This window comes from Trametes versicolor, assembly GCF_000271585.1.
Source record: "Trametes versicolor FP-101664 SS1 unplaced genomic scaffold TRAVEscaffold_2, whole genome shotgun sequence".
NCBI lineage: Eukaryota > Fungi > Basidiomycota > Agaricomycetes > Polyporales > Polyporaceae > Trametes > Trametes versicolor.
The window spans coordinates 1,353,751-1,376,576 of NW_007360322.1; the positions used below are offsets into that span (position 1 = coordinate 1,353,751).

The window sequence follows — 22,826 nt, forward strand, 5'->3', positions numbered from 1 at the left end:
TTTGTATCCTTGTTTATTGCCCTCGAGGGCCGAGCCCTATGGTAGGCAATACATCGCGGGTGTCTACGGGATGGGGTGCGGTGGAGATCGTCGAGACATGTGTAGGGGGGTGGGGGGGGGTGCAGCGGCCGGAGCCGCCGCGAGCACAGTAGTATGAGTGTAGAGGCAGCGAGCTAGAGAATACAATAGTAAGCGAGCAAAAAGGGAAAAAAGGGGGGGGTGAGGGCCACACGCTGCGCACACCGCGCCGGCCATACCATGGCAGGGCACCGGGATCTAAACCTGCCCGCACTTTGCAACAGCGATTACGCTGCCGGGCACCAAGCCTCTTGCTGCGGGAGGGGTACGGCCGCCGGGCAGACACCCGGCGTCGTCGGAACTCCCCCGGCCCCAGCGCGGAGGTTATGTTTGCAGCGTGCCCGTATAAGTACAGCGGAAACAAGCAATATGCAAAAGAAAGAAAGAAAAGGTGGGGTGTGGGTGAGAACGGCAGGGGAGGAGGGGCGTTAGGCGTCGTCGTCCTCGTCGCTGTCGGGGTAACCCGAGCGTGGGCCGACTAGTGCGCCGACGACCGTGCGGAGCCGTCCGGTCGCGTTGATGAAAGTGAAGAGCGGGCGAAGGGCGTCCTTGTTGTTGAGCAGCGTTGCGAGAGTGCGGCCGGAGAAGCCGAGGGGGGCGAAATGTACTGCACGGTGGAGGGAGTAGGTGGGGCAGGCGAGGAGATAGTGATGTACGGTCTCGGGTGCACCGCCGCATGTCGGGCATGTCGCAGTCGGCGCCTTTCCTATGCGCGCCAAGTAGGCCTGCAACGGAACGTGATTAGTACGGAATTGAACGAGGAGGTTTGCATGCCGTCTGGGCAGCGCAGCGATCAGCACGCCGTATTTCTTCGAGGGCATTGTCCCGTCCACTTCAGCCATGCGCACGCCACGCACGGAGGTGCGCCAGCGTTTCGCCGCCCGACGGTCGAGTACTGCCTTGAAGTTCTGGCGTGCCCGTGTCGCACTGAGCGGCAGCTTCGTCCGGAGGGACTTCGGGAGGTGCTGAGTGTCTGACGAGGCGCCTTGGGCTGCTTCCTTGGCGGCAGTGTCAGCCGCCTCGTTGCCAGGGACATCCGTGTGCCCCGGGACCCATCGCAGTGTGAGGCGCAGGTTGGGGCGTGCCTGCTTGAGGTCCCGTACGGCTGCATGGAAGATGTCAGTCAAGTAACGCCCGGCGCCCGCAGAACGTAGCTTCGAGGCTTGGATAGCCGCCGTGTTGTCAAGGCCGATGGAGGCGTGCCGTGAGCAGAGGATCGCGCGCCTCAGCAGTTCCATGCCGAGGATCGTCGCCACGATCTCCGCCTCGTAGACAGTGTGCCGGGAGGACGGGCCCAATCGCAATTCTTCGGGCACCTCTACTTCCAGGTCGACCGCGGCGGCGAAGCTTTCGACGCTCACAAACTGCACTTCGCGCTCGGGGTCCGATTGTACCCTGTCTACTTCGCGGATGCTCGGGATCGTCACGTCCACTACGCCGCACGGGGCATGTAAGCGAAGCCTACACTCGGCTTTCTCTTCGTCAAAGTGGACTTGTCCCCGCCTCGGGAACACGTTCTTGTCCTGCGTGTCGACCAGGAAGCGCCCAAGCGCGATCGTACCGTGTCCACACATCGTTGAGTATCCCTCTGGACTCGTTTTGTCAGAAGGTGTGTTTCGATTTCCCGCGCGTGGGTTAGTACTCACCGTTGTGGCAGAACAGTACCCCGATATCTGCCTCCCCGCTCAGGGTGAGCTCAGTTTCTGGGACGATTATGGCCCCGTACATCTCCTTGTGGCCTCGCGGCTCTCGCATTAGCCTTCCCAGGTTAGGTGAGCGATAATTGGTGTCGAATGTTCTGATCTACGTACGTTTGTCGGATTTCATCGAGCTTTTGTCCAGCGTAGCTTCTCTTATCCAGCAAGGTCTCTCCCTCAAGGACTGGATAGCCTCCCACGACAATCCTGGTTGGCTTATCGTTGCATCGCTCAGGCCAGCGTCGGACAGATTTGCGTGGATGCTCACCTCGCCGCCCGTATGCATTTCGACCGTATTGATGACGGTATTTTTAGAGCAAACCTGCGCAAAAACGTCCATCGCGAGCAGTGGTTTTGGTCAAGCCTGAGAGGCGCGATTGAGCTCTCGTCATGCTAGGGCTGCTGAGTCTCTATAATAGCTCCGAGTGCAGTATATATATCTGTTATCTCCCATCGTGAGACAGGACCCCTGACAATCCTCCCAGATGCCTTACCAGTGCCCGGACTTACATGGGGCTTTTAGGGGCTCTATGCTTTACACCGAACAGACCAAATTTATGCGGGAGGCCTTACACACACCCAGACCACCTGCTGGTTCAGGAAGAGATTTCGGGTCGAGTCGCGCGAAATGCCCCATTTTTGAATGATCTTACACAGTTCCCGGACCAAGCGAGTCTCTCGCCATGCACGCAATGCGGACTACGTAGAACCACCTCTGAGGCTCTAAACATGGCCCGGACCAAAACGCGTATTTTGTGGGGCACTGTACGTGTAAGGCATCTATGAGGATTGTCAGGCCTAGGGGTCCTCGCGTGAGACGGATCGAGAAGTACCACAGAGTACCATTCCAACTCTCCCACAATTATAGAAAGACGAGCGTCTTTATGACCATGAGGACGATCGGAATATATGCGATATCGATGCCTCTTCAAAGCGATAGCCTCGAATTCGAAGGGACCGAGGCATGCGCATGCGTGGTATGCGATTTTCTTACCACTGTTCCCACCAACCATCAACAAGTCATCTCTCGTCTTTCAGTCTTTTAGCAATGCCTACCGTCAGGACCGACAGGTCCCTCCCGTTTCTGGCTATAATGGAGCAACTGAAGCCCTCCCTCATGCACGACATACATCTCTTGTCGTGAGTACTTGTGCATCATCATCACAGTGTATCGAATGCGCCGCTGACGCTCGCTGACGTCCAATTGTGTTACAGTCACGATGAGGTATGCACATCTTATTACTGGTCTCTTGTTAGCATTCATTTGGACTGACTTGTCTCTGGTAGCGACTGTCGGCGATCGACACCATGGCGGACGCGATCTCGCAGATCAAGTACGACATGAACGCGCGCACGCCGGTCCAGCGGCTTCCTCCCGAGCTGCTCACCCTCATATTCGAATACGCAATTTTTCGCGACCAGCGATATGCTTTTCGCAACGCCGTTCGAAGGATTAAACGTGCGCAAACCTCGGAGCCAGCATACAGCGCCCTCGTCCCTATCACACACGTCTGCCGCGTGTGGCGAAACATTGCGTGCGCTGCGCCCCACTTGTGGACACGCGTCGACAACGGCCGTATAGCAAGGGCTAACACCTTCATGCAGCGTTCTCAGGCGTCGCCTATCTCCGTTGTGTTCTTTGGGGCGGCTGACCGACACCTGGAGCAGTTATTCGAGCGCAATGGTTCTCGCCTGCACCGGCTCGATATCGGCCGCAGAGAGGAACTCATCCTGCCACGCGTGAAGGTCGACGGATCTCGCCTCGAATGCGTCACCATTGCAGCGTCGTTTGGCTATCCGGCATGGAGCGCGTACCTTCACCCGGCGGCGTTCGAGCAGTCTATACCAGCCGTGAAAGGCCTGGCTCTCTGCCTCTGGGGAGTCTACTGGGTGCCTAGTGCCCACTTTCCAAACCTCACACACCTCTTCTTATGCAATTGCTTCGGTCCATCGATCCATCGAGATGTGCCAATCCTGGACGCTCTCACCACCATGCTGATTGGTACTCCTCGGCTTCAATATCTTCATCTTCTCAGTCTTCCCGCGGCGCCTCCCCCTTCTACCCCGCAACCAGTGTCGCTCCCTCACCTCAAGCTCTTCTTGTGCAAGTCTTGTGATCCAGACACATCCCTTCACTTAATTTCTTTGTTGAAACTACCCGCAGAAGTGTTCGTGGCTTTGGATAGCCTTCTTTGCTATTCTGGTTACTATGAGGGGGTAGAGATATCCGATGCGCTCGGGCGCTACCAGCTGCTCGAGGGAGAGTGGATGCCGAGTCTGACTCGCCTCGAGATTACCATCTCCACTGGTACTCAGTGGGTGGTCGCAGAAGGCTTTCACTCGGGGCTCTGGCTCAACAGCGATGAGAGCTTCCAGTGCTGCCGCCTCCAGCCCATGTTTCCCTTCGGATCCGTTCAAGCGCTCGACTTCTTCGCCGGGCACGATTCCCAACCCGCCGAGCACAACCGGCGACAGCTGCAGGACGTCCTCGACTTCACGCCCTCTCTGGTGTCTCTACGCTTCCCGGCGTTTTCCACCAAATCCACATCTTCTCGAATGGGCGGCACGTCGTTCTGCATGCTGGACGACAAGCTGCTCCTCCCACTCATGCCGGGCGAGGGTGATGCCCCCATTCGCTGCCCTCTGCTCGCGGCGCTCTGCATCGAAGCACCTCCAGAGGAGCTCGAGGAGCTCGCGCCGCATATCGCCGACGTGCTCGCTGCACGCGCGCGAGCAGGGGTCCCACTCCGGTCTCTAACTTTGCGCGTCCCACCGCGCGTATACGCGTTTAACTCGCCACCTGAAGGCCTTGTGCTCGATCGCGAGCGTCTTCTGCGGGAGGTATTCGACGCCGCGGCATGCTATGTGGAGGAGTTGAACATCGAGCTCGATGTGGACGGCCCGGGCGAGCTCGCGACGCGTGGCACCTATTGGGATGTCGAGCTGTCGGTGGAGGCGGAGAAGTACTGGATCACGCCGGACGACCTGGCGCCGCAGTGGTTCAATTCTTCGATGTAAGTGCTGCCGCTCGCTCGTGACTTCCCCTCAGGACTGCCGTGCTCAACTGTAACCTCTAGTGAGGCCTTGTGATCACCTGGAATCTCCAGGTTGGGTGCTGGACATGTATGCGTGCGACGCCATCTGAGTCGCATGTATATCGTGGGGATTCGGACAAGATGCAAACCTTGTACGTTGGGATATACTATATATTTATCAGGCTCTCGTAGTATGACTTCATCTCTGCCCCCTTCTGGTTTTAACCACATTGCAGAGTCGCATATGTTTGGAGCATTTCGTACTTTACTCATTCGCTCGCTTCTCGTGATACGACATGACTAGGAGGCCCACTAGCTACCAGTAACGTCTGCTCAGATTCGTACCATGTTATTACTTGATATAAAGATTGCCTTCCCCCTTCACAAGCCGACAGCGGTCCTGAGCTTCGCGAAGTTGGGCGTTCCGAGACCAGTGACCTTGAAATCGTCATTTAGCACCAGCACCGTCCACAAGCCCAAGGATACTCACCGGGTCCCATCCAGCGCGCGCCGGGAAGCCCTGCGTGTTGCAACCGGGGTTGCTCCCAGTCGTGATGTCGTTCAGCGCCGCCGCGCCCGTCGAGTACAGGAACGGGTTCAAGAACCCGAGCGGCGGCTTGCCCGCGGCCGCGAGCTCGTCGTTGAGCAGCGAGATCACGCTCGCGAAGATCGGGCTCGAGCAGCTCGTGCCCGCGACGAGCCCGGACTCGCCGCCGACGAAGATCTCGACGTCGTCGCCCTGCGCGGCGATGTCCGGGAACGCGCGCCCGCTGCGGTTGAACTTGCCCGCGTTCGTGTTGCCGAGCGCGGTGAGGAAGGTGGAGACGGCGCCCGCCTGGTAGCTCGGCTGCGCGAAGAAGTTCGAGAACCCGCCGGAGGAGAAGCTGGCGGAGGTCTCGGGGACGCCGGTGGTGGCACCGACCGAGGTCATGCTGAGAGGACTTTTCAGTTTGGTGCATAGGGTGATGGAAGGTCGATACTCACAAGGGGCAGCCGGAGGGGAACGTGGGCAGGAAAGTGGTGCAGCGAGTGGTCTGAGAACCAGCAACGCCACCATCGCCAGACGCGAAGAGGATGGAGGTACCACGAGCACCGAGCTGTGCGTAAGCATTGCACAGGTTGCTATTCAAAAGAACTTTAGTATCAGACGCTATTAGAGCAATGAGGGTACTTACTTTGCGAGCGCCCTGGAGATGGTGTTCTCGTTCTGTCCGTAGCTGGTGGTCAAGACCTGCGGGGGTGCGCTCTCGCCCAGAAGGAAGTTGATGATGTCCAAGAAGCCCTCGAGGGCGCCGTCCTGGAACCGCTCGCCGACGGAGATGAACGTGTTGGGGACACCAGTGGCAACACCAACGGTGTACTGGATGTCGAGGTTCTGGAAGCATTGTCAGAGCCGTGATCTTACCACAGAAACGAGAACACCTACCGCCTCAACACCAGCCTCGTTCGCGGCCTGGGGGTTCGATCCACCATCAAGTGTCTGAAGAGCGAAGGTGGTCGTGGCAGGAATGTCGGGGCGAAGAGTCGTCAAGAAGGTCTACAATACATGGTGAGTGACGGGAGCACCTGCACCGCAGTGATAGCGACATACCCTTAGGTCGGCCTGGTTAGCGAACTGCTCAATGAAACCACTGACGGCCAGCTTGTTCGAGGAAACTGTGGCGGGCGTAGTCGGGATACCGTAGAGCGCCTGCAGGCACGCGGGCGTGATGGTCGACGAGCAGGACGCCGGAACAGCGTCAGAGGTGACGTTCACGGCGGGCTTCGCCTTCGGCGGAGCGACCATCGCCGGAAGACGCGCGAACGGGTTCGGGAACCTGTCAAAGATTAATTTGAGTGGCAGCAAATGACGCAGATGGAGGAGCCCGACTAACGTGATGGTAGGGTGGACGAGATCGACGTGCGCCTTGAGGTCAGCCGGGATGGAGTAGGCGAGGGTCCGGATAGACGTCTGCCCGGTCTCCTGGTGGGTGAAGACGGAGAAGTCGGCGTCGAGGAGGTCATTGGCCTGGCTGACCGGGATGGAGAAGCTGAGCCAGTCTCCGGCGGGGGAGACGGTCTTGGCGGTGATGCCGTTCTCAGCAAACCACGCGTTGACTGCAGCAACGCTGTCCGCGGACGGCGCCACGAACTCCTCGACCTGAAAAGCGCGGGGTCAGCACCGTACAGTGGTCGCCGAAGTAGGTGACACGACGTACCTCCTCCTTGGTGAGGTGCTGGCCGTATAGCGCGCTGGAGGGCGTACTGACGTCCATGAGGGCCTTCTGGAGACCTGCCGTGTCGCTCTGGACGAGCGCGAGACGGAGATTCAGGACCGTGTCCTGAGGTGCGGCGCCGGAGTGCACGAAGCCGTCGGGGACCTCGTCCCTGACTTCGTGCAGCTGCATGCTGCGCGCCACCAGGGGCTTGGCGGCGCACACGGCGGCGAGGCATGCGAGGAGGGCGACCCGAGTGAGCATCTTGGTTGGTGATCCAGAGGCGACTCCGGTGATGAGCGGAACGAGTGTTCATGGTGGCGTATTTATATGGAAGTCAACAAGCGGGGCCTTCTAGTGGGCTGGGGAAGCGATGGTCGGGCGCGACGGAGCTGCGCGCGGTAAACCCTGAGAGTGGGAAGCACGGAGGGCTTCGACATGTGGAGCAGGTTGAGAAAAACCGCTGTTATGGGACATTGTCGGTATATTGTGAGGATCGAGTATATCCGGCGGTTGACCAAGTCCCATACGCAGGTCGCTCCACGAGTATATCGACAGAACGCTCTCAGGCTGCGACGAGCATGGGAGTCGCTGGTGCGAACGATGACCGGCGGATAAGAGTCCTATTTGAGCACCTATCGAAGGAAGTCAGAGGGACAGGGGAAGTGTGTTGATTGCGATGCAGTGTGGGGACGCTCGAGAGTGCGATAGCAAATCCGTTGAACCAAAGGCCGGCTTGAGTGAGGAGGGTGACCGATAACGTGTTATTGACATTCACTTGGAACGAGTGGAGCGTGATCTACAGCTTCTCTCGCGTGTCCTTCGCGCGGGAGTAATGACCGCATAGGTGTGAAAGAAGGGCAGCGGGGGAAACACCGTTCTCGGAAACTGTTCCGAGTACGGGAACTATGTCACGAGGAGCGTGTTCTCCCTGGAATTAGAGGTGATGCTGCCAAATTATACTTCTCAGTGCTTGCGTTGAGATTGTACGACTGTATCGCGTTATTGTTGCACTGTACAAGCCTGCTGCCCTACGACAGCACGACGGTGATAGCACCCGATATTCAAAGATATCGCTTCATAGGTTTCGCCGGATTATCGTCGAACTACTCACCTAAGTTTCAAGAAAGCCGTTTAATCTATTGTGCGTCCTTGCGCCGGTTTAGTGGGGACGGAACTTACTGTGTCTTCCGTGATACGCAGGGAGAGGAGGGAGGAGCGTCGGCGCCTCCAGCAGGTGCTTCCTTATACCTGCGGCGGCGTTTGCCGACTGGCCCAATCAAGCAAGGCTGTTCCGCAACGCCCGCCATTAGCGCCCGCTCGTTGTCCTTGATCGTCACGCTAAACCCCCCAATGCACGACTGTGCGTTGTTGGACTGATCAATTCCTCCCCTCTCAATTCTCAAGGTAAATAATAGGGTAACGCGAACTCACATCTCCCTTTGCCGCGAGGGGGGACGGTTACCCCTCGTAAACAATCCGTATGAAGACCACCGTTTAAATTGTTGCAGCTCTTCTTTTCGTCTCGAGTCATGTATGGACGTGCCACACAGCTGCTGTTTTTAGTAAAGTACACTGTCCTATCGATCAGTGCCGTTTTTTTTACGAGATCTGATCGTCTTCCTCCATCCAGCACACGAGTCTTCAAGGCCGCAGTGTCCCTCATATCTGGCCAATCGCATATTCCAGCAACATACGCCCCTCACCGCCATCGCTATGCTCTTCATTTTTACGCGGCGGCGGCTGATGTGCACTAGTGGCCCAGGAACCAGGAAGATCATCTTCTCACGAGATCTACAGACGACTGATATGTGCAGCAGCTCCTTCCCGGCCACCTGGCGAGTGGACCTTCTACATCCGTCAAGAAGCGAATGTATGCCTCACTGCTACTGACGGCGTCGAGTACAGCATTCTTCTCATGAGGTTCTTTTCTGCGCCCCGCGGCTCGACCTTTCCTAACCGTATCCTGAGCAATTGGAATGAAGTAACAATACGAGGTATAAAGGGCCACCGCCCCCCAACTCCTCTACCCATGTCTACAGAGCCCCATTCCATCGACACCAGCCGAAATGTCCTCTCCATCTACATACGACTGGGCTCAGGCTTTCTTAGAGCTGCCTGCACAAACTACTCCTGCCGCTGCCAGCCCGGAGAAAGACTATCCTGCCGAAGACTGGCATCTGCAGGATCAGGGCCACCCAGACACCCATTCGTCCGGTCCGAGCTATTCCCTGCCGTCGTCCAGTCAGGCGTATCAGGTACAGGAAGACGAGGTTGCACGAGACTTTCGCGCCCCCTTCGGCTACCAGCAAGAATGGACAGACGGTGCCACAACAGGTGTCGACCCATCACAAGTCCTTTGGGCGGGCCGCCCATCGGCGCCGTCGTCATCGTCTGCCGGGCCTCCCCTCGTTAATCCGTCCGTGGCACCTTCCGCCCTCGTGCAGTCACCCCGGCCGCAAATACTGGCACCCGCACCGGTTCACTCTCGGCTCGATTTCTTTCTCCAGCCAGCATCCTTCACTCCTGCGCCGCACGCCCCTAGCTTCCCTCGTCATCTATCCTCCTCGACCCCTGGCGAGCCACAGGATGACCCAAGAGGATATCGCAAGAGAGCTCGTGACGACAAGGAGAACGAGACGAACTATACATCGAGGCTCGCGAAACGAGTCTGGTATGGCGAAGAGCAACAAGACCATGATGTGCCTGCGGCGACTACCCCACAGCCAATGATGGCCTCTTCCATGTCCTGTCAGTCAGCGTATCCTGTTTTCCAGCAGCGAATGAGACTGAGCGGCCGGGTCCTTTCTGCAGACAACACTAGCAACGTTGCCGCACGGACACGATTGGTCACAACCGAGAGGGTTCGCGTTGAACATGGGCATTCCCGCAATGACTATCCGAGCTACGCCACACACCCCGCCAATGGCCATGTGCGTCAACCTACGGCCAGCTCTCCGGACACCACTGTAAGCATCAGGAGTAGCACTTTTGAAACAACCCATTCCGGTACGCCTTCACATACTGCGTCAACATCCCTACTACCTCATCTGGGCCGTCTCGGACACTTCACCCAAGGATCTTCTCGCCCCGGAAGTTGGAACTCGGAGAACGCAGCTTCTATCCCGCACTCACCTTTCATGGGTGCCGTACGAGGCGGTGGCGACCGCTATGTAGCGCAGACAATGGGTGCCCCGTACACTTATCCGCCCCCAGTCATGCCCTGGCCTCCCCTGCATGCTGCACCCCACATCCCGGACGCGAGACCAAATCGTCCCGATATTATACCTCCAAGCCTATCCCGTGCCCCTCTGCGACGCTCGCAACGCACTCCCGCTCCGAGGGCACCGGCCGGGCAGAGCGCCACTCCTGTGTCCACATCTGACGCACCGCAAGGAGCACAGTGGGACACCGCACCGGAGGTGTACCCCGGCAGCAGCAGCGTGCAGGCCCGCCAGCGCATAGCACAGCGAGCGGCACGTCGCGCCCGGGCCCAGGCAATAGCCCCGTACATACCACCACTCGCAGACAGAACCGCTCCCTCGTCCCCCGAATCCAGCGTCGTCCAGCCACAGCGGCAGCCGCGCGAGTGGCCGTGCCCCATGCTCTCTCTCATCGACGAAGACCCCGGTCTATGCCCCGACGACGGCACCAAGCCTGCGGAGCTCTGCTCGCGCGGCACCAAGCCCTTCACCCGCCCGTGCGACAGCAGGCGACACTTCGAGTCCGAGCACCTCGGCGTGCGCTACCGCATGCTCCGCGGCCCGCACCGCGGCTGCGGCGAGTTCTCGCGCCGGGACGCGATTCTGCGGCACGTCCGGGACTGTCGCAAGTTTCCTGGGGCGCTGCGGGTGCAGGGGTGGCTGGGGGTATTCATGCCGTGCTGGAGGGCGAGCGCGCTGCATAGGGCGTGTGGGGTCGAGTATAGGCGGAAGTTGGAGCGGGATCTTGGGGGGAGCGGGGTGCTCGTGTACAAGTGCGAGTGTTGCCGGGTCTTGGGCGGCGAGGAGCTGGGGGGCGCCGGGGCCCGTGGTGCGCGCGAGATAATAGAGGGCGCCCCAGTGAAGATCAAGGAGGAGGAAGCGGGTACGAATGGGCTTCTATGCCTCGCCGGAAGCCAAACCAATAGCGAAGCAGCCTATGAGAGCGAAGAGGACTCACCGTGCGCGATGGCCACCACCGGCGGCGAGCCCCAGATCACACAAGCGCAGACCTCCGACGGGGATGACGGCAACATACACCTCTTCAACGATCCGTGGGTCGGGTTCTGGGTCGAGGACAACGAAGCCGGGGCAGACAGCGACACCAGCGTCAGCGAGCACATCTCGGACATCGGAGGCTGCGCAGTCGTTGCATCCAAAGGTGTTCTCTCCCCGTCTGCACCTGCCCACGACGTAGCGAACGACTGGCAGAATTTGGCCGACCTGGGGCCTGTCCAACTTGAAGACACGTCCACGAATGCACTTGACAGCCTATTCTCCGACGAAGGCGAAGGCGACGATGCCGACGCTGACGGCAGCGACTCGGAGACGGATGCAGGGCTGCAGGCCCTGCATCCTTCTGTGCTACTGGTAGAAGCACAGTCGGTGGCACGCGAGGACTCTGCGGGTGTCCCGCTGAGGCTCGCGGCCGCGACGGCCGCTGCTGCTGCAGACGGCTCCTGCGGGCAGTCTGAGACAACGTCAAACGACTCGCCTGGGCCGTTGGTTCCCGCCGAGGGTGATTCTGATTGGGAGTTTTTCAACTTTTCGGCGGCTTGACCGAGGAGGTAGGTCTGCGTAGCCGCGGTGTTCGAACTTCAAACCAGCGGCCACTTTGTATTAGGCTCGTAAACCAGCCTCACGTTCGGGGCGGAAGACAATCGTTCCTCCCGAAGGGAGGCTGGAACTACGTGTGAGGGGGGGTGGTGAGGTCCCCCGTGGGAACGTCTGAGTTTGAATGTGCCGACGGCACGCGAGCCTTCAGAGGACAACTTACCAGTCGCGTCGCGCACATTCGCGTTCTAGGACGCGTCTGAAACCCTTAAAACCTCTCTGTATGTGTCGCTTCCCATACATAAATACGACCAGTTGTACGATGGACTGGGCTGCCTCTCGGGAACCGGGGAAATCGCTTGAAACCTCTACGAAACAAACATGGGCCCCGTAATGCTCCCGTACACACTCTGCATCAGGAATGACCTCAGGAACCAGGGGCCCTATATGGTAACAGGTGGTTGGATTGAGCGCTGGAGACTCCCCCCCAATATGCGGAGACGCCCTGTCTCCATCCGCGGCCATATGGAGCCTATGGAGGCGTTCCCACGGCTTCCCCGCGCGACTCACCAACGACGCCCTCCCCGCTCACAATTAAAATCATTGCGGCCGGCCTACGGAAGGCCAGATCTATGAGCTCGTACGTCGAAGCAAGCGCGAGATGAGGTTTGTCGCAGGGATGGAGAACGTGTCTCCATATGGAGGCCCCTGGAGCGCTGGAGTCGGGCGTCTCCGTCTGGAGGATTTGGCTTTTCCTGATGTGTGCGTATAAGCGACGGCCTCCATGACTGATTTACGCGACATAGAGGCACACAAGGAGGTCGTCATGTACAGAAGGAATGAGCTCGACGGCTACATGCCAAAATTGCTCGAACCGCGGCGTCGACTCAGGTCGACTCGCGCCACCACGACCTGGTTGGAGCTGTCAGAAATTCGAGCTCAGACGTTCCCACGGGGGACCTCACCACCCCCCCTCACACGATGTTCTAGCCTAACTTTGTATCTGCTTGTGGAGCTTTGATCGTGACGGTGTGGTTTGGTTTGTTTGTAGCAACCTGATTTGTAGTGCGGTCGATCGGTTCAGACATACCCGATTCATACTTGTGTGTTCTCGCGGAGTATGTGGACTTCTTACATGGCACGCATGAATTCGACCAGATGGTGGTGGGATTACATTAACGCTATACACATACGCATGTTTTACAAGCGGCAGGAAGCAACAGCTCCTTCCCTTCCAGCTCAACAAGTCCGTCAACCCAAGAAGAGGTCCAGAACGCTCATGTGTGCTTTCCAGCCTCCTTCTCGACCTTCTGTGCGCCTTCGACAACCTTCTGTGCACCCTCGCGCTTCGCGTCGTCCGCCTTGTTCTTGCCGTACCCGAACCAGCTCCAGACCCACTGGTTCCAGGACTGCGCCTCGACCTTCGTCTTCTGCACCGCGTCTTCGTACTTGTGCTCGACCTTGTGCGCAGCATCCGACACGGCGCCCTTCGCCTGCTCATACTGGCGCACCGCAGTGTTCCGCGCATCGTCGGCCGTCGCTGCGGCCTGTGCACGTGCGGACGCAAGCTTATCCTTGCCGGCCGCCTGCTCATACCCGTCAGTCTCCGCTGCGTACTTCCTCGTGTTGATCACGCGAACGTACCTTGGTCTGGTCGTATTTCGCCTCGCCCTCGCGGACGGCGTCGTGTGCAGTTGCCTTGCCGGCGTTGCGGAGCTCGTCCGCCTTCTGCTTCACGCGCTCCTGGTCGGCGATGCGCTGCGCATGGGGGTCTTCGCTCTGGCTGTAGTAGTAGTAACCTCCGCCCGCGGCCGCGGCCACAGCAGCAGCGATGAGCAGCGTGTTGCCGCCTCCGCCCGAAGGGGTGGGGATGTCATTGGGCTTGGGCCCATCTGTGGGGTTGGTAGGGTCGGGGATGGTCGCGTACGTGCGCGGGTGCTGCATGGACAACATCAACATCAACCTCGTCGCTCTCCTAGGATCGTCCGACGTACCACACGAGCGACACGGGCGGCGGCGGGCGCGGCGCGGACGGAGGCGCGGAGGGTCTGGGTGCGGAGGATGGCGGAGGACATGGTGATGGACGTCGGCGAGAGAGAGAGATAGGATTTGGGCTCGAGGGCGTGGTGCGATGAGATGGGAATTGTGAGGGCATGTGTTCGCCCGCCAGCCCTTTTCATGTCCGGCGGGGAACCCAATGACGACATGCCCGCTCCCCATGACACCCTCCTGCAATGATGTCACTCGCCCTGTACGGTCACGTGGCCGCGTACGCGCGACGCGTCGCGCCTCGGCCGCGGCAATCACCCGCTCCCTCTCCACTCGTCCTCCCTCCGGCATCCCCGGAAGCCGCCCGGGACCGAGCTGGGCGTCGGAGGAGTGCTTTTCCAGAGAGAATATGGGGCTCCTGCGGTCGCGAGCGGAGGTCGCAATAGATATTATCTCGACATCGCCGCTACGGACGATACTTGCCGACCAAGATCATATATATCGAGATGAAATATTACACAGAGATTATGCACACTGTTTGTTCATTATACATGGTCCCCATCCGTCAAATACAATAGTTACAACATGAACACGTTCGAAAACATGTACAGGACATAGGCCCCACACACGCCCGTCCACACAGCACTCGCCCTCACAGCCCCGTTCTTCTTGTTCGCGTCCGTAGCCTGCCCGTTCTGCGCCGTCGACGTACTCGACGCTCCCGAGCTCGTCGACGACTGCAAGCCCGGTGCCCGAGTCTGCGATGCCGAAGGGCCGGTGGAGTCCGTCTGCTCGCCCTCCTTGTTCGCGACCGCTGAGGGGTCGACCGTCGGCGGCAGCTTCGCGAGCGTCGCCCCGCGCTGCTGCTGGAACTCCTGCATCGCCGTGTTCGGGTCGGGCGTCGTGGTGACGAGCTGCACGAAGGGATTCGTGTTCTGGTCTCCGTAGTTGAACCTGTCGCGACGGTGAGATCAACGTGGCGTGCGCGACGAGGCAGGGCGGCTTACGAGGCGTAGACGTTCCGCAGGAAAGCGTCCCCGAGGATGAGGTCGAAGCCGACGAACTTCGTGGGGTCGAGCGTGAGGTATTGGAACGTGTTGACGCACACGGTGACGTTCTGGGACCCGGGGCCATCCAAGGGACCTGACACGGGGAACGTAAGGTCGAGAGGGTGGACGAAGTATTCCTGGCCGCTGTGATTATGGAGAACGTGGTCAGAGAAGATGTGCGGAGCCGTATGCGTAGCGAAACGCGTGGGGAACGTACCCGAAAACGAAGGACAAGCTCAAGCTCGAGTTGCAGGGCACAACCCACAAGCTCTGGTTCCTGTCGAACACGGCGCCCTCGATCGTGGAGTAGATCGCGTCCACTGCAGGAGGCGGCAGCGGCGGGAACGAGAACCCAGTGTCGAGGACGGCCGCGACCTTGCCAGCGGGGACACCCTGGATGCGCGACGCGTTGAACTGGAAGGGCTTCCCGTTGATGTTCATCGCGTCCAGGACCACGCTCCAGTGGTCCGTGCTCACGCTCGTGAGCTGCGGCGCGTCCGTGACGCTCTGGAAGTTGTCGTCGTGCTCCCCGATGAGGAATGTGCCTTGTGCGGCGTCGCCGAGCTCGTCCGCGCGGCCCAGCAGCACGTCGAAGCTGTCTGGGAGGTCCTGCTGCTGAGAGAAGAGCGCGGGCATCGGGGTGTTGCCGAGTTGCGCGGCGGCGTCTGCGCCGAACGCCTGGGTGAGCGAGCCAATGACGGCGGAGGGAGCGTTGAAGCTCATTCCGATGATGCCGTCCCCGCTTGAGCCGAGGTCCTGTGCTTGTGTGACATCGACGAAGGCTGTGGAGGAATGGTAGTGTGGCCGTGACGCGGGAGGGGTCAGAAAGGCTAAAGGAAGGCAGGTGCGGAATGCGTACCTTGACTCTGGATAGTGAAGTCCCCGAGTTGCAGATCTGCAAATGCGACATTGCCTGTGGCATCTCCGATACCGAACCCCTCCGTTGCTTGAACGGTTGTAGAGTTCGTCAAGTTGATGTCTCGCCCTTGACGGATTACTACAAGGTCGGAAGAGCCCGTGTCGAGGTTCAGAGTCAAATCTATTACGAACCCAATTAGCGTCTAAGCAAACCAGAAATAGAGCATGATGCATACTGAGCCCTCCCAGGGTGACCTCGGTGAAGTACTGCGTAGCACAGTTAGAACACCGTCATAGGGGATATTTTTGATAATAACGACGAACCCCAGTATTGTCAGTCGTGCTGATACCGATGTTGTCTGCGGTGAGCGCACCGTCGACAAACTTCGCGCCGCCGCCACGGATGCTGACAGAAAAAGATGCCGGCTTCGAAAGAACGGCAGGAAACAAAAAGAAGGGGAGGACACGGCCCACCAGGGGCGCGAAAGAAAGAGAAAGCATCTCGAAGAGAACGAACAGGAAAAGGAAGGGGACGCGAACGAGGAAGTAAGGAAACCGTCGACCTGGAAGCGACGGCCAACGTGCACTTATATATTAGGAACGACTGCGTAGGATTCGCAAAATCGCCGGGGCGATCTCTCTGCGGCACCACCTAGCAGTCGCGATGCCTTGGTAACTTCTGCTGTGAACAAGGATTTGACGTGAGAAGCGGTCATATTGCATCCGTTCACGGTTCATCAACACACCGTTACCTGTAGCTACTTCCTGCTGGCTGTGACATTACTTCCTCGGACTATGGTAAACCTTGAATCGTTGATGAAAATCCGGGAGCGAAGTCCAGCGGATGCTGCGAAACCGCCGCCCATATGAGCTGCACCAAGTTATGCTTGACGTATCATGTTATACATCCAGCGCCACAGACGTGTATGCTATAATCAACGGCTGTTTGCAATTCATCCCGTAAGTGACATACAAGCTGTGAGTATGGATTAGTACAACGAGTAATGTTGGCATACCGGGAACTACTGGCCTTCCACCTCCATAGTCGACGATCTGTTCATCATTTCGTCCAGTGCACAGCTTGTGGTATCACGGTGAGAGGAAAACAGTGTATGGTCAAATTGAACTGTGCGGTCCGGTGTTTACGTTGAATACCCTCATTGCTTCAACATCGTGTCGGCAAAGGTCGGCAGTATGGTGGGTCACTGATGGAGAGCTCAGAGCTCAGCGCTCAACAGCCGTCTACTGGTCAACATCGCGGCAATTGAACGGGGTTGCTCCGGATGCGACACCAGAGGAGTGCACTAAAAGAGCGTCAATGTCTCGTCAATTTCGGACTCAGGAATACGGCGTACCTCAGCCTACAGCCATCTTAACAAATTCAGATGAAGACTAGTACGTGGCTGCCAAAGCGACCTCGCCGAAGACGACCGCGGACTCGGACTCGCGCGGCACTGATTTTGAGGCCGCTTGTAAAGGTCGGTGCAAGGTCCCCTTGAGACCTGTTACCGATATGAACACCTTTACCACAACCCGGGTAGGACACGAGTTTAAGCTTGTCGGCGTCCCATGAAATGATGATGGTGTCCGGTCAGAAGTTAGAATTAAGTGCCACACCGTGAAGGCTGCAGCGCTCACGCAGCCAAGCGCTCTTACGTACCGCTACGTCACGGCAACAACTTGTTGGCGTCGTCCATTCCGTCACCGGATCTCACTTTGAAAACTTTGAAAATATCATTGGAGAAGCCGATGACCTTGGGGGCCACAGCGTACGACAAGAAGTGCGCAAACAGGGGCAAAAACGAAAGACAAATCGACGCCAGCAGGACTCGAACCTGCGCCCTCATAGAGGAAGTGATAGTTTAAACTTATCTAGCGATGAGGACATTCTAATCACTCGCCGTAACCACTTGGCTATAGCGCCTTATAAATTGTTCTAAAAGGTACAACTATATATGAGGTTTTGGGAAAGTCCTAAATAACTTACTGGCGGCCGTCCGACGCTCCGCCAACACTCGTAACCTCGGATGAAGTCGCCACATAATGTTAACTGAGCTGATCTACCGCGTGCTAGCATGCTGCTTCTGCTCGAGACCTAAAGACCTAATATGTCGCCGTACCATACCCAGAACGTTTCGGGAACCAGTAGCCCCCGAGGCAAGAAGATGTCAAAGGAGTCTTCACCGCAACTCCCCTATCTATAACTAGCTATAACACGCCGACATACTCTACCCGGCCAACAACGGACCTCATCCGCACCGCTGATCTTGTCGAATTCCTTTTAGACTCCGAATCATCGCCCCTACGATCGCCCAGCTCCCTTGCGTGTACTTCTTTCGTCCGTTACGACCACTACCTCCGCGCACTGCGGCGCCGGTGCCAGCTCGGAAGCTTAAGGTGCGCCCATCGTATTTGTGTTTACAGGCAGAATTACACTCGAGCTGTGTTTGAAGGTCGTGTATCCCATGCCAAACCCGCACACGCAGATGGAACTCGCAGTGAGAAGGTAGGAAATGGGTCTTCTGGTCCAGATGCCGCCTGCGCGCCTCATGGTGATCACGTCTGAAAAGCCGCCGCGGGCCTCTGCAGGTCTGGGCGAGCTCTGTACCACTGCGCGGGCCTCGAGAGGGTCGTGCAGTGTCAGGCACTCACTCTCTTAAGTCTTCTGCTGACGGCCGCTCTCCTGTCGGCACATACCGCTCACACCGGCCTCGTTCTCTACAGACCTGCTATTCACCGACACGACCTGCCCTTCGCTCTTGCCAGGTTGTTTGAAGATGCTGTTCTGTCGACTTCTCTTGTCTAGCATGTACTCGCTGATCTTGAAGATGTAATCCGACATAGGTACAGCCTTTTTGAGTATCGAGCTTCAGACTCTGAATCCGACAGCGCCGTCACAATGTTTGTTGAGCATTTTTTTGCATCGCATACCGTCGTACCTGCCGGTCGAACTATGGGACTGGGGGGGGGGGCTTTCTTTAGAGCCTCATCGGGCGCATGGTCCGACCAATGGGTGGGTGCAGAAAAGAGACGAGTGCTCTTCCACTTGCAGCACTCATCTACTTCAAGTTCATTCGCTTACTATCGTTGTGCAGTAGCACTGGCGTGCCACCGTTGTGTAAGGGGAACTCCTCATTCGATCGATCTGCGTGTGCCAGTCAGACCATGTCCGCAATGCATGGCCTACTGCTGCACACCTCCACCCCTGCAACAGCCCCTGGCGTCCGAGTTGAATAGACATGAATATATAACGCTCAAACCTCCCCTGCTACATCACCACCATCCCCACCGTCAAGGCCGTCTCCCACTTTCGCTCCTTTCCACTTCGCATTTGTCACCTGAACCCACCTCCACCTTGAAGATGTCCACGCCCTCGCCCTCTCCCGGAACATCGCGGACCACCGATGCACCGCACCCATTCAACCTGCCCTCGGCAGACCTCATCTTACGCACCGCAGACCTCGTCGACTTCCGCGTGCACACGCTCTTCCTCGCTCTCGCGTCCTCATTCTTCGCCACGATGCTCACGCTCCCCCAGCCCGCCGCCGACTCCGCCCCCTCCGCGCCGCTCGCTGGCACAGAACCGGGCACGCCGCCGGTCGTGCCGGTCTCCGAAGACAGCGCGACGCTCGAGCTGCTCCTGCGCCTCGTGTACCCCATCTCGAAGCCGCGCGCACAGATGGAGGACCCGCAGACGATCGTGCCCGCGTTGCGTGCCGCGGTGAAGTACGAGATGGAGCTGCCCGTCGATATCCTCTCCGAGCGGCTCGTCGCGATCATCCCCAAGAGCCCGCTGCAGGTGTGGGCGGCTGCGTGCCGCACGGGCCAGGAGGACGTTGCGTGCCAGGCGGCGGTCGTGCTGCGGACCTCGTGGATACGTGACGATACGAAGGAGGTGCTGTCGCTTATGGACGACCTGGGAGACATGTCTGGGATCTCGGCCGCGGACTACCTTCGGCTGAAGCAGTTCCTGAAGGCGGAGCAGTCTGCCATAGACGAGGGGCAGTTGACTCTCTTGAGTCCTCCGATCGCGAGTCCGCCCGCGCCGCAGTCAGTCTCCTCCGAGTCCCCTCTGCCGTTCTCTACGAAGCTGCCATCTCCCGACGTGGTCTGTCGGTCGTCTTCACGAATGGGCTCGCAGACGGACTTCGCCGCTCACCAGGTCGTTATGAGCATGTACTCCCCGGTCCTGGAAGCGCGACTGGCAGAGCTGCGGGACGTCGGGCCCATTTCAGAGGACCGCGGTTCGACGCCTGCAGCCGTCGTGCTGGACTTTGACGAAGACGCCGATGTGTTGTCCGCCTTGCTGAAGGCTTGCTATAGCCTTGGGGACACCTTGCCCGCCGATCACGCCCGGCTCGCTGAAGTGCTGGTCGCATCCCGAAAGTATAAGATGGTGGCCATCGAGCGCAAGGCCCGCGAGGCTTGGGACAAAGCAGCCGCTCTCCATCCCCTGGAGGCCTATTTCGTCGCGATCAACCACGGACTGCACAAATGCGCGGAGGAAGCGGCGAGGAACGCCCTGAGGGAGTCGGTCGTGGAGTACACCGCCGCAATGGAGAGCGCACCGGCGCTGGCTTACCATCACTTGCTGGTCTATTTCGACGCATGCCGCCAGATCTTCAAGAAGCATCTCGAGGACATTAGCCAGCGGATTCCGGACTCCGTTTACGCGGGCCAACCCGGACACTACGGGTATCCACAGAGCATCTATACCACTGCCTTCAAGAACGCCGTTACCAACTACGTCGCTAGCGCACACGGCGTACCCACCAAGGCGACCATTCAAAACGGATGTCAAAAGAAGATACTAAACACCATGTCCACTGAGTTCGGCAACATTACCATTCATAGCCTCTTCGTTCCCCTCATCGAATGCATGACTTCCGCCGCTGACGCCATAGAGTCTGCGATCAACGACGTAGGTCGCTTCGGCATCCTTCTGCAGGAGACCCGCGCGATGCTGATTATTGTCTTCGCAGGTACGGCTGCAGTTGGTCGGAGCAGAGAGACTAGACGTCGATGATTGAGACAGAGCATAGTGATGTAAGTACCGTCGCTGCACATCATATCGCAGATGCTGATCATACCATCGACAGAGTCCTGCCACTGCGCGACCACGCAGATACTAGACCAAGTAGTAGTGTAACATATTCATAGCGCTACAACGTTCGTTGACCTCAACTTGCGACCCAATCGCCTTGCACGCGGCGACAGCTTGTATTGGCCTTGTTCGAGTCCGAGTCCGAGTCTGCACCGTACGTTTACGTACATTTTCCTCTTGTAGATCGCACAGGCCAGCGATAGTCGTTACCAATGTAGCATTGATCATCATCCTGCAGTTACTCATACATAGCCATAGTCCTGGCCTAGAAAGTCCCATCCAAGCCGCAATCTTGCGCTTCTAACTCCGAATCTACAGCTTCGCCTTCGAATGCGGCGGAGTCTCGGGCTCGCGGACGTGCACGATGACCTTCCCCCACGTCTTGCGCTTCTCAAGCGCGACGAGCCCGTCTGCGAGGCGTTCGAGCGGGAACGTCTCCGGGTACACGATAGGCTTCGCGCGTCCGGACGAGAAAAGGCTGTGGAGAAAGATGTAAGGAACGTGCAATGAGACAAAGCGAAGGCCTAGACATACTCGAGGAGTGCTTGCCAGACGACGGGCCCTCGGGAGGTCTCGAATTCTGCATATAATGTTAGCACGCGGTTGACATACAGGCAAAGCTTGAACGTACTGCTGTACGCGCCCCAGTGAATGCCGACAATAGAGATATTCTTAAGCAGGACGAGGTTTAACGGCAACTGAGGAAAGGTTCAGTGGACCAGTACGTCAGCTTGTGCGAGGACCCACGCACCTTCTCAATCGAGCCCGCCGCGAAACCGACAACAAGTGCTCGGCCCTTCCATGCGATGCATTTGAGAGAATCTGCGCGCGCACCAAACATCAGTCCTCCACCATCAGCGGCGCGTTGTGTCAGTGCGAACCTCGAATGAGCCCGACAGGGTCGTATATGACGTCGACGCCCTTGCCCCCAGTAAGCTTCAGCACTTCCTTCTGCCAGCCCTCCTTCGAGTAGTTCACGCCGTGATCCGCGCTTCCATACCGGACAGCGATATCAATCTTCTCCTGAGAGCCGGCGGCGGCGATGACCTTCGCGCCCAGTGCTATATACGCGCGTTAAGATGGAGTACTTCAAGCAGGCACAGGAGGCGTACCTTTCGCGAGTTGCACGGCAGCGATACCGACACCTCCCGCCGCGGCAGTTACGAGCACCCACTCCCCTACGACGCGCATAAGCACAGCACGATCCATGAGAGAGCCGAGGTGCACTCACCGGATTTCAGCTCAGCGCGGCCCACCAACGCCTCGTAACTCGTGGGCCAAGTGACATAAAGACCTACATCACTCGGTTTGTCAAATGCACTGGCATGCCCAAGCAGAGCCCACGCACCTGCGCCCTGGTCATACGACATGTTGTCCGGCAGCGGAATGAGGTTCTGCCACAACACCGCAGATTTCTCCCCATACGCGCCCTGCCCGCCCCCAAAGACGCGGTCTCCCGGCCTGAACGGGCACCCGTCGGGAATGGGTGAGTCGTGCGCGATCTTGCCCGCGAACTCGTTCCCGAGCACGAATGGCCGCGGTGGCTGCAACTGGTACTTGCCCTGCGATTGCAGGATCTGCCCGTCACCGCTGGAGTCAGCGCGATGCTTTGCGGAGAGGCCTAGCGATTGTACGTACGTCGAAGTAGTTCAACCCGGCGCTGTAGATGTCTACGAGGACCTGACCCGGCCCCGCCTTCGGCTCCGGTGCGTTCGGGACGACGGGGATCTTGGAGGGGTGCGCATACTCGTCGATGACGAAGGCGCGCATGATAGACGTTTGGTGGGGTGTTATGAACGTCCAGGGGCTAGCGAGGGGAGCACAAGCAAAGGGGCGGGGAGGAGGTTATAAGGAGACGGTGGCTGCATCCTGGGGGAGAGAGTGAGGAGGTCAGCGGACCGTGCACAGCGCGCGTCCCTTGATCAGCTCGGCTTCTGCCTTTCCCGACTTCCCCGGACCCGCTACTCTCCTGAACCCCGCGTTACCCCAGTTTTCAAGCATCTGGGGAAACACGTCCACTCCGAGTCGTACGCATCTGAGACATACCGGCGACCTACGGACCGCTGA

The 22,826-nt window shown here is 58.5% G+C and overlaps 8 protein-coding genes and 1 non-coding gene across 9 annotated transcripts in view; 3 read left to right on the forward strand and 6 right to left on the reverse strand.

Annotated features, from left to right (window-relative positions):
* Positions 1-2,091, reverse strand: part of TRAVEDRAFT_84985 (Diaminopimelate epimerase-like protein) — a gene marked incomplete at both ends in the record, with an annotated part of 3,216 nt that extends 1,125 nt beyond the window's left edge. The window contains 4 exons of the mRNA XM_008036063.1: positions 1,395-1,666; positions 1,725-1,837; positions 1,890-1,990; positions 2,044-2,091. Coding sequence (XP_008034254.1) covers positions 1,395-1,666; positions 1,725-1,837; positions 1,890-1,990; positions 2,044-2,091 — 534 coding nt within the window. The remainder of the gene's footprint in view (positions 1-1,394; positions 1,667-1,724; positions 1,838-1,889; positions 1,991-2,043) is intronic.
* A 2,258-nt stretch (positions 2,092-4,349) lies between these two features.
* TRAVEDRAFT_26381 (uncharacterized protein) lies at positions 4,350-4,879 on the forward strand (the record flags this gene model as incomplete). The annotated part of the gene is made up of 2 exons (XM_008035348.1): positions 4,350-4,789; positions 4,853-4,879. The coding sequence occupies 2 exons, from the start codon at positions 4,353-4,355 to the stop codon at positions 4,863-4,865; spliced, it is 450 nt and encodes a 149-aa protein (XP_008033539.1). The 3' UTR covers positions 4,866-4,879.
* A 312-nt stretch (positions 4,880-5,191) lies between these two features.
* Positions 5,192-7,197, reverse strand: TRAVEDRAFT_114132 (family S53 protease; the record flags this gene model as incomplete). Its single annotated transcript, XM_008036064.1, has 8 exons — positions 5,192-5,248; positions 5,301-5,742; positions 5,795-5,932; positions 5,986-6,185; positions 6,237-6,347; positions 6,402-6,627; positions 6,685-6,950; positions 7,009-7,197. The coding sequence occupies 8 exons, from the start codon at positions 7,195-7,197 to the stop codon at positions 5,192-5,194; spliced, it is 1,629 nt and encodes a 542-aa protein (XP_008034255.1).
* Positions 7,198-9,074: 1,877 nt separating this feature from the next.
* On the forward strand, positions 9,075-11,765 carry TRAVEDRAFT_43152 (uncharacterized protein; the record flags this gene model as incomplete). The annotated part of the gene is made up of 2 exons (XM_008035595.1): positions 9,075-9,756; positions 10,534-11,765. The coding sequence occupies 2 exons, from the start codon at positions 9,075-9,077 to the stop codon at positions 11,763-11,765; spliced, it is 1,914 nt and encodes a 637-aa protein (XP_008033786.1).
* Positions 11,766-12,886: 1,121 nt separating this feature from the next.
* Positions 12,887-13,883, reverse strand: TRAVEDRAFT_62657 (uncharacterized protein). Its single transcript, XM_008035954.1, has 3 exons — positions 13,754-13,883; positions 13,404-13,697; positions 12,887-13,345 (listed from the first exon to the last, which is right to left on the reverse strand). The coding sequence occupies exons 1-3, from the start codon at positions 13,832-13,834 to the stop codon at positions 13,037-13,039; spliced, it is 684 nt and encodes a 227-aa protein (XP_008034145.1). The 5' UTR covers positions 13,835-13,883; the 3' UTR covers positions 12,887-13,036.
* Positions 13,884-14,326: 443 nt separating this feature from the next.
* On the reverse strand, positions 14,327-16,156 carry TRAVEDRAFT_34142 (acid protease; the record flags this gene model as incomplete). Its single annotated transcript, XM_008035454.1, has 7 exons — positions 14,327-14,485; positions 14,561-14,702; positions 14,756-14,941; positions 15,015-15,579; positions 15,657-15,836; positions 15,892-15,922; positions 15,980-16,156. The coding sequence occupies 7 exons, from the start codon at positions 16,154-16,156 to the stop codon at positions 14,327-14,329; spliced, it is 1,440 nt and encodes a 479-aa protein (XP_008033645.1).
* Positions 16,157-17,469: 1,313 nt separating this feature from the next.
* Positions 17,470-17,579, reverse strand: TRAVEDRAFT_t39. Its single transcript has one exon. It is a non-coding gene; the product is annotated as a tRNA-Ser (tRNA).
* Positions 17,580-19,016: 1,437 nt separating this feature from the next.
* Positions 19,017-20,685, forward strand: TRAVEDRAFT_43155 (uncharacterized protein; the record flags this gene model as incomplete). The annotated part of the gene is made up of 2 exons (XM_008035596.1): positions 19,017-20,576; positions 20,638-20,685. 2 exons carry the CDS (start codon positions 19,017-19,019, stop codon positions 20,683-20,685), a joined length of 1,608 nt encoding a protein of 535 aa, XP_008033787.1.
* A 278-nt stretch (positions 20,686-20,963) lies between these two features.
* TRAVEDRAFT_26383 (alcohol dehydrogenase) lies at positions 20,964-22,561 on the reverse strand. Its single transcript, XM_008035349.1, has 9 exons — positions 22,398-22,561; positions 22,108-22,336; positions 21,991-22,053; positions 21,872-21,937; positions 21,641-21,820; positions 21,511-21,581; positions 21,391-21,457; positions 21,294-21,339; positions 20,964-21,237 (listed from the first exon to the last, which is right to left on the reverse strand). The coding sequence occupies exons 1-9, from the start codon at positions 22,527-22,529 to the stop codon at positions 21,072-21,074; spliced, it is 1,020 nt and encodes a 339-aa protein (XP_008033540.1). The 5' UTR covers positions 22,530-22,561; the 3' UTR covers positions 20,964-21,071.
* Between the last annotated feature and the right edge of the window lie 265 nt (positions 22,562-22,826).